At 33.0% G+C, this 10,369-nt stretch overlaps 1 protein-coding gene across 1 annotated transcript; it reads left to right on the top strand.

Moving 5' to 3' along the window:
- Positions 1–419: 419 nt before the first annotated feature.
- Positions 420–6,876, top strand: LOC112512867 (developmental protein SEPALLATA 1-like). The gene is made up of 8 exons (XM_025119018.1): positions 420–604; positions 5,460–5,538; positions 5,685–5,749; positions 5,834–5,933; positions 6,191–6,232; positions 6,321–6,362; positions 6,479–6,642; positions 6,789–6,876. Exons 1-8 carry the CDS (start codon positions 420–422, stop codon positions 6,874–6,876), a joined length of 765 nt encoding a protein of 254 aa, XP_024974786.1.
- The last annotated feature ends 3,493 nt before the right edge of the window (positions 6,877–10,369 follow it).

Below are 10,369 nucleotides of genomic sequence, written 5' to 3'. Positions count from 1 at the left end.
CGAATTCCACGAAAGTGAGAATCACGCGCTTCGTTGCAAGTGGGTTAAATACAACCCATTTTCTTGATGCTTGCTTGTGTTTCTCAAGTAGGTTAAAGAGCATGAAGCTTTGAACGTTGAAGTAACACCACCCCCAAATTTCATCATCACAAAATTCTTCAACCCTAAAAACCAGACCACCAGATCTCTCTCTCTCTCTCTCTCTCTCTCTGTTTGTGTTTTTTTTAATACTCTTTCCAAATACAACTTGATAATTTCAGTATGATCAATATTGTTCAGAGAATTTCTAGAAATTGTATTGTTTTTTTAAATTTTCTTTGATTTTTTTTTTCATCTGGGTATCAAGATTTTGGATAGGATAGAGTGAAGGGATAGAGAAAGAACAATTAGTAGATGAACTTTTGGTTGGAATATATATTATGGGGAGGGGAAGAGTAGAGTTGAAGAGGATCGAGAACAAGATAAATCGGCAGGTGACTTTTGCTAAAAGAAGAAATGGGCTCCTGAAGAAAGCTTACGAGCTCTCTGTTCTATGCGATGCTGAGGTTGCCCTCATCATCTTCTCTAATCGTGGCAAGCTCTATGAGTTCTGCAGCACCTCCAAGTATTTCTTTCTCTCTCTCTCTCTAGCTAGATCTCTCTCTCTCTCTCTCTCTATATATATATATGTATATATAGATGTATGTGTGCATGTATCCTTGTTGGTGTTTAATTTTCTTTTTGCAGATTTCTAGAATATGGGTTCTCTTTTGTTTGTTGGTTTGATGAAGGATTTAGCTGTTTTTGAGCTGAAGTTGTGTTCTTGCTCATTTACAAGAAATTTTTGTTGAAGGTTTAGCAAGTAGGTTTGTGTTAGGCTTTTGATCTGTCAGTTTCTGATACAAATCTTCTAATGTCAACATAAAGTTGCAATAATCACAAAGGAAACGAGTGAAGAAAAGTATCCAAGATCAGAATCAATCCTCTTTTGTTTTAAAAAAAATCCTTTTCTTGATTAGTCATGCATATCCAAGTTCAATTGATCTTGTAGCTGCTAGGTTAAACTATCATTTGCTGCATGATTAATTCATGTTAACAGGAATCAATCTTCTTGGGTTTTGCTTAAAATGAAGTAATTAGTAAGATAATGATGTTGTTGGAGATTAAGCTTTGTCAATGTGATCAAGCTTTCTGTATGCTAGGTAGCTGAATTTAGAGTCATGTAGGATTTGGTTTTTCTTTTCTTTTCTTTTTTACTTGAATCCATCAGATTAGGACATGGCCCAAAGAAGAAACCCCTTGTTCTTAACTGATTCTTTTGAGGAATGGCTCAAGTTTCAAAGATGAAGAGATGATTACACCTCAGTTTGTCCTATTTCTTGATTCAACTCTTCATACAACTCACATTTGGATAGGGTGATGATCAGGTAACTCCTAAGCATGAATTAATGTGGTGAGACTTCCTTGCTGCTTAATAAACATTGTCATCCACCCTAGCTACTTTCTCATCAATGGTGACTTTGTCTAGTTTTCAAAGGCATATATATTGTCTGACCATGCCCCTATATGCAAGAAAAATATGTATCATTTTCATGTGTATGGATATATAAATATATGATGGTATCCCTTGATTAGACTCCACATTCACCCCTAATGCATTTATTTATATATATATATATATATATAGATATAGATATAGATTTGGGATCATGTGAGACCGACATGTTTTCGTGAGACCATAAATTAACACTGAACCTTCACAGAAAAATACTATGAAAGTTCGGTGTTTTTGTATCTTCACAATGTTCTACCGTGAAGGTTTAGTTTAATTTTTGTGGTCTCACGAAGACAGGTCAGTCTCACGAGACCCCAACCCTATAGATATATAGGCATGATAATTTGTTAAACCTAATTTGAGCATTTCATTTTTTTTGATTAACGGCTATGGTTAAAATGTTGGTTATAAACTCATGAAAAATGAAAGAAATTAAATGAAGGCAATTTTGGAACAAATTTTGTTTTATTTTTTGAAGATAAATTTAATTATTTTTGGAATTAAATTATTTTCCTTTATCCCTAAAAGTCGGTTTTAATTCCATGTATCCTTTAAAATTGGTTATTTTTGGAATTAAATTTCTTTACATTCGTGTATGAGTTTTGGTTGTTCCAAAATTTTTATCAAAGTTCATAAGTGAAACCAGAAAGTTAGTGAGATAATTAAGATAGGTTTAAGAAAATTCATAGATGAAACAATATTTTTGTTATAAAATTTATAATGTTGTTTCGTATATGAACTTTGACGGTTAGGAGCAAGTATTCTTCTCTTTCATGTCTTTTCCTTTATAAAGTTCATGAAAATAACATATGAATTTGACATCTTGAGAGTATCTAACAATCAGATTCTCTAATTTATTTTCAAAATTGAGAATGGAACTTAAACTTTTTTAAAACAAATTTATATTCAATTTTAACGAATTTTCCATATAATATTGATTATACCATTAAAATATTCATTTATCTAATGAAATATTATTTATCTCTTCAAAGTTTAGTATTGTTAAGGATATATCAAAAAACATTTCTCTGTTATTGTAATCATTTTTGGGATGTCCTTCAGATTTGGAGATTTTCTTACTCTCTCTACGTTCTCCATTTTGAATAATAGTTTTGGAAAATTTGATGGAGAAAAAACATGTCCAAAATCCTTAAAATCTCTATTTTCTTTATTTTAAAGAATCTGTTGAAAATGTTCTTAATAATACGTGAGGTACATCATTTCAAGAAATATGGTCACAAATAAATCCTTACAAAATTTTGCACGTTTTGTGTTTATATATAAGTTAAGCAATATCCTTCACATGAAGCTAGTTTGTTTAATCACTTTCTTCATTTCCCACATAGAGAGAGAGACACACAAAAATAGCTATTTCAGCCGACTATATTTACCTTTTAACCATTTTTTTCTAAGATTTTAAAAACGTCATCACTATACAAGTAACCATTCTTCAACTTATGGAGGGACGTACCAAAAATTAAAAAAAATGTGAGAGGTGGTCATGCACTCGAGGCCGTTCCGCAAGTGGCCAGGGAGCATGCATGGCTTTAAGTTTAGTTCTTATCCAATTCAATCATTTACGGAGATGCATGTTTACCCTTGCGAAGGTTTTGGTCACAATGCATGTGACACTCTCGGAGGTGCCCCGTGGAGATATGCATGTTTACTCAAATAAAATTTTCTAAAACATCCATCGGATAGTTGAGAAGTTGTAAGTTACGTACGGATGTGATGACTTTTTAAAGAACTTAGGACGAAAAATGGGTAAGAAATAAATTTTATAGGATGAATTATGAAATGACTATTTATGTCATATATTCCTGGTTTCTAGTGGCTAGAATGTTTTTTTTCAGAGAGGTTGGAGACAACTCCCATGACCTGATGTCAAAGAATCAATGACACAAATTTGTTAAGGGTTCTCATGATTGACAAGACCATGTATAACAAAAAGAGGGAAATTAATGCATTCATGTATAATATACAATGATGTTTGAAGTTTGCTTAGTGTGTCTAATGGTAATTTAACAAACAGGTGTAAAATGTGATGTTGTACCTGGTCCGTTAAATCAAACCTTTATTTCGGTACATCGAGAAGAAGTTTATTATGGTCAGTGTACTGAGATTTGTGAAACTAATCATGTCTTTATGCGTGCACCTGGAAAGATAGGCTGACTGTTGAGCCCATTCTGGCTCAGTTTTAAATCCTCTTGTTTTAGTACCAATTTCGCACGTCACGGTGAAATGTTAAAAGTGACACGAATATTCTTTTAAGAAACATGTCACGTGTCTTTATAAGTTGGTAATTGATTGATATTTTGATGATGGATTTTTAATGTAATAATTTTAATTTATCTACTTCTTCCTTCCCTTTTCTCTTCTCTTTCTTTTGGACTTCTGTTTCATCAGTGTCCTCTCAATTGTTTCCCTTTCACTACTAAAACCCCTCAATATCTCTAAAGCGTTCCATCTGGTCGTTTCCCTCTCCGATACTAGATCATTTAACTTGCTAACCAGTCATTGGTCAAAATATGTACGTGATAGATGAATTTGATAGTTTATATATTTAATCGTTACATTAAGAACCATGACAAACTTTGTATTGTTGCATTTTGATCAATTTTATTTTCCATGTCACTTAAAACAAAAAAAATTATTTTCGGTTAAACAAATTTAACTTGTTTAGTCAACTACAGTTAAAGAGCTACAAAACAGAAAGGTTTTTAAAGCCTATTACACTAACCTGACTGAACCTCTACCTGTGCAGCTCTCTTCGTCCCTTCTATGTTATGTAAAGATCCCCATATTCTCCTACCTCAATCTCGTGTCTCCAAGAATCCCTATCAGAGGTCTTGTTCTTGGAATGCTAAAAGCCAACATGTCTGATTTCAGTTGATCATCACACGTCCTCCTCGGCTTACCCTCCTCCTCGTAACCTCAACTGTCACATGTTTAACCTCCTCGCTAGAGCAACCATAGGTCTCTCACCAAGACTTTGTTTGTAATCCTGTCAAACATAGTTCTACCACAAATCCATCTTAGCATCCACATTTCTACAACTTCCATCTTCCTCTCATGGGACTTCCTTAATACCCAATACTCAACCCATACAACAAACTTGTTCTGAATTCTGGATCTGATGGCTACCTTGTAAGCTGTAACATTTGCCCTTTAGTTTTACCGGGATGTTCTCATTACATAATACCACGTGACAACTCTCCATTTTAGCCACCCCACTTTATATGAGGCGAAAGATTGTGTGAGAAGGAGAATTAAGGTGAGAAGCGTAAGAAATGATCTGAACGCTTAATTACTTTTAATCTCAAATTCACCCATGAATCGCGGTTGATACGAAGATAGAATCTGGTGCATCTCATCTCGGTATATCTCATTCTAATGTGTATCCAATGGTGAAGATCATTTTTTACACTTCTCACCTTAACTCTCCTTTTCATCGGACTGTAACTATATATTACATAGAACAGTAGTTAGCAACAACATGAACTTGGTCTCATCTTTCTCCATTAAGCTGCTAGAAACATTGTGTTCACGTTTTTTCTACCTAAAATAGTTTTGAAGATGCTTGGAGGTTGGCTCTATTGGTAAATCCGGTTTCTTTTCGGTTATTTCAAGAGCAATGCACTTACATTTCATAATTGACTACAAAATGACACATTTGAACTTGGATTTTATACGAGAGCATATTATGTTAACGAACGCTTCCCTTATTACAATTTGGTCTGATTATATATGCATCGAATACATCATGATCATGAGAACAAATCATCCTAACACAAATTCGTAAGTGATCATGATTTGCAAATGAGATGGACAAATTTCTTTTCTTTCTTGTTCTACATCAAATCAACTTACTCTTTTTTTATCATCAAAACTTTTAATGAACTTGAGAAATTTATCTGATCATCAGCATGCTCAAGATGCTTGAAAGGTACCAGAATTGCACTTATGGTTCAATGGAAGTTGACAGATCAGCCACCAATGCTGAGGTATATATATATATAGCTTTTAGTTTCTTCATATATATATATACATATACATATATGTGTGTGCATGTATGTATATAGTTCCATATGTTAACTCATATATATAGGGGATATCCTGAACTAAAACTATCGGCCTTTTATTCCTTTAGCAAAACAGCTACAAGGAGTATATGAAACTGAAAGCCAAATACGAGTCTCTGCAGCAGTACCAAAGGCAAGTTTCATACGGTTTTTACAAACGCATAACATATATAGAAAGGTACTCTAATGAGGCTTACATGATTCGTATATATCACAGACAAATTTTTGGTGAGGACTTGGGGCCACTCAGTCTCAAGGAACTTGAACAACTCGAACGACAACTAGACTCTACTTTGAGGCAAATCCGCTCTATAAGGGTAATGTACATTTAATTTTACCTATATATATATATACATATACATATATATATATATATATATATATAGGAGGTTTACTTTGCAAACCACGTTATTTGTATATATCCCTTTTGCATTTTACTAGTTATGGTATAGTTTTGCTTTAAAATAAAGAAATAGAAGTTCCTTTAGATCTTCAACATGATCTTTAAAATATATGATACTGTAATTGGTTTGATTAGTAATAAATGGATTCTTGTTGATTGCTTATATCGCAGACACAATCAATGCTGGACCGGCTTTCTGAACTTCAAGTTCAGGTATGCTTTTCAAGCTCGATCTCTTTGAATTTTTATATATACACGCCTGCCCGGGTGACTATTTACACGTGAGTCGGTATAATGACAGGAAAGGATGTGGCTTGAAGCTAACAAAGCGTTGCAGAATAAGGTACTAAATTATTTAAACAGACGACAGAATCAATATATAAGAATGAAAGATGATAAAGATGAGTTTTTGAAGGTAGGTATAAAATCAAGAAATAATGAATCTGTGTAATTTAGCAGCTGGAAGAAGTTTATGCAGAAAATCAAGCAGGACCATCATGGGCAGGGGCAGGGGCAGGTCCTGCACCAGGTGAACACTGTTGTTCATATGAACAACATCATCAACATCCTCAATCTCAGGATTTCTTTCAGCCTTTGGATTGCAACTCCAATTTGCAAATGGGGTAAATCTTAATTTGTCTTTCTTATAAGTTATATATATATATATATATATATATATATATGTATGTATGTATGTATATAGCAGACACACAAATACAAAAATGATGATGATGAAGTAAGTAATTACATTGATTTGGTTAATTTACAGGTATAATGCAGTTGGTTCAAGCCAGTTGACAACTTCCACAAATGGGCAGAATCTGAATGGATTAGATTCTGGATGGATGATGCTATGACTTTCCTGAATTAATTCTCCATTTTTGGTGATAGAAGTGTACCTTATATCATCAATTTCAATAATATTTTTGTGTGGGATTTATACAAAATGGCTTGTAAGAACCTACCTAAGCATTTTATTTATATAAACATATATAAGAAGAACAATCATGTATTTGTTAATTTTAATCTCATGAAGATGGTGATGGATTATCATTTTTGGTGAAATTGAATAACATAATTTCATTAGTGAAATTGGTTTCATGAATGAAACATTTTGAAAATTGAATACATGATTTCATTTGTGAAATTGGTTTCATGGTTCATAACCAAAATGAAATTGGTTTTATTAATGAAACTAAATATGGTTCAGTCAATGGAACATTTTGAAAACTGAATAATATGATTTCATTAATGAAAGTAGTTTCATGGGTCCTAACCAAACTGAAATTAGTTTCATGAATAAAACATTTTGAAAATTGGATAACATGATTTCATTAATGGAATTTGTAAATAAATCAACTTATTCATGGATTTTACAAAATGAAACAAAACAATATATTTAAAAATATAATCAATATTTATATAAAATTATAGAATTATCAAAACTTATCTATTATTATTAAATACTTATCAAACATAACTATTGTAATCTCAATAGGCAATAATATCCTTATAAATTAAAAATAAAGAAAAACAAATGGATTTATGTGAATTGTTGTTATTAATTTGGATGGTTTGTATAAATTGAGGCGGTTTGTATTTGAACGCTCTCATCATATATTAGTAGTATACCCGCTGCAATGCAGCGAGATCTACAAATTGGAAAGTAAAATGACATGTTTATAAGTCTAAATTTGCATACTTGTCTTCAGAGATCTAAAATACCCCATGGTAAAACTTGCATCATACCGACAAGACCAACCAGAGCCTCTCTGAACTCACCAACCAAAAACAAAGTCAACCAAAGGCCCTCTGGTCAACAAAAATGAAGACAAAATCTGAAGATGATTGAGTCCAAGATGACTTGGTCATTAAGTTGCCTGGAACCAAGAGCTCGGATACAAAGTTCGGACACAGAGGGCATGAAGATCGAAGGCTTGTATGTAAATAGCCAAGTAATCGGATACATAGCTCAACTCCCAGACACGAAGCCTCTAAAAAATGACTCTTCAGACTTGTACTATTGAAATAACTCTGAAGCATAATTCTGAAGAATGACTCTTCAGACTTATTTCAAGAGAAGACCCAAAGAGCGCCTAAATGTCAAATCTTAAGACGAAGCCCGAAGAACTTGAGTTCATAGTTATTCAAATCCCAATATCTTTGAAAAATACCACATGGTAAAGCTTGCATCATACATAGCAAGACTAACCAGAGCTCCTCTGATCTTTAAGAACCAGAGCCCCTCTAAACTCACCAACCAAAAGCAAGGCCAACTAAAGGCCTTCTGCCAGAGCCCATCTGGTCAATAAAAATGAACACGAAATTTGAAGATGATTTATTACAAGAGGACTTAGTCATGAAATTTCCTGGAACCAAGAGCTCGGGTACAGAGCTCGGACATAGAGGGCATGAAGACAGTCTTGCGCGCAAATAGCCAAGTACTCGGATACAAAGCTCAACTCCCAAACACAGAGCCTTTGCATGGTACATGCAGAGCTTCTGAGTCTCCTATTTAGCCCGTCTGTGTAAAGGTTCCACGGCTCATCACTTACCACACGAATTAATTAACCCAAGAAGAAAATCAATTGCATCCTAAATTAGTGAGATTGATTGAAACGTGGGCCAAGTATGGAAGTTTAAATGTACAAACTTGTCTTCAGAGATCTGAAATGTGTTTACAAGACAAGTCTAAAATCTGCAGACCTGTCTTTAGAGATCTGAAATACCACATGGTAAAGCTTGCATCATACACAGCAAGACCAACTAGAGCTTCTCAGGTAGGGGTGGCAATGAGTCATGTTGGGTTGGGTTCGGGTTCAACTCATTTATTAAACAGGTTGAAAATCTCAACCCAACCCAACCTGTTGACTGCGGGTTGACCGCAAGTTGACATGTTTACAACTTTCTTAACCCAATCTGTTAAATAAATGGGTTGAACTTGGGTTGACCCATTTAATTTTAAAAATTTAAATAAAAAAATACTAGACTATTTAATTTTCACAACACAACCACAAATACAAAGAAATTGTTTAAAGTTTGAATAAAACACGACCACAACAAATATATTGTTCAAAATAAATTGGAAAATTTTAAATTCTAAGTAACTCGACTTACACTTTCACCAATCCCAAAGTTTGGAGGCGATAATAGAGTAATGGACTAAAAGGTTTTCTTAGGGTTTCATGATGATTAAAAATAATGGAGGCGATTGGAATTTGAACTTTCATCTCATGACGGTAGGATTTTTAATTAAGAATAAAACAATATTAAAAATTAGAATACTAGATATAATATTAAAATAAAATAAAATAATATAATATTTTAAATGAGTTGGAAACAGGTTGAAAACGGGTTGTAAACATGTTGAAAAATTCAACCCAACCCATTTATTTAAATGGTTAGGCTGGTTGATCCATTCATTTAAATGGATAGAAAATCTCAACCCAACCTGCTAATTCTGGGTTGGGTTCGAGTTAGATTAATGGGTTAGGTCATTTTTTGTCACCCTTATCCTCTGGTCCCTAAGGACCAGAGTCGCGAATTGAAAAAGTACTCTACAAATTTCAAAAAGTACTCTACAAAATTTAAATACCCATAATCAATCATCAATACTCTGAATTCAAAAAGTACTCTACAAAATTCAAACCACAATCATAATCAACCAATCTAAACAAATAATAATCATCATCCACTAATCCACAACAACTAATAGATTGTTCAACAGCAAATAAAACCAAATCGATTAACTAAGTTATGAACTTTTCATCAAAGATATGTCTTCTAAAAGTAGTCTTGTATCGGCTGCAAAATCGACCGGGTTAATGGCAATCACATTTATCTTTTGGTGTTTCACATTATTGTACTCTGTTCGGTGAACGCCAACTCGGAATAGGAATGGAATCCATTCGGCCTTCTTCAATTGTAATTGGAAGCCGCTTACATCTTCCTGAACTAAATATAACAACAACAAGAAGAACACGAACTACAAAGCACATTTTTCTTTAGGGAAAAGTCTAAAAAACCAAATAGACTTTAATGTTTGGAATGATTAAGTCATTGGACAATTTTTTGGAACAAATAAGCATTTGGACTTTCTAAAACATGTTGGATACATTCTTATAACCCCTAAAACTTGTTAATATGGTAAAATAATGAGAAAAAAACAACAGACTTTCATATTTTGAATAATTAAGTTTCTAAACATTTTTTGAACAAAAAATACTTACATCTATGAAATGAAACAAATATATCAAAAAGTACTTATATTTACAAAAAAATATTTACATTTAAAAAAGATTATTGATGAAATTTATTTTAATTAAAAGTAAAATATATTTTGTCAATGAT

The sequence above is a fragment of the Cynara cardunculus genome (assembly GCF_001531365.2).
Source record: "Cynara cardunculus var. scolymus isolate 2C chromosome LG 1, CcrdV1, whole genome shotgun sequence".
Lineage (NCBI taxonomy): Eukaryota > Viridiplantae > Streptophyta > Magnoliopsida > Asterales > Asteraceae > Cynara > Cynara cardunculus.
Note: the sequence above shows the minus strand (reverse complement) of the source record. Positions and strands in the feature narration are given on the sequence as shown.

Excerpts from the sequence above, each read along its gene's own strand:
- LOC112512867 (XM_025119018.1), top strand. The coding sequence starts at position 420 with ATGGGGAGGGGAAGAGTAGAGTTGAAGAGGATCGAGAACAAGATAAAT. Across the intron at positions 605-5,459 it reads GAGTTCTGCAGCACCTCCAA|CATGCTCAAGATGCTTGAAA; the intron begins GTATTTCTTTCT and ends TCTGATCATCAG. Across the intron at positions 6,363-6,478 it reads ACAAAGCGTTGCAGAATAAG|CTGGAAGAAGTTTATGCAGA; the intron begins GTACTAAATTAT and ends GTAATTTAGCAG.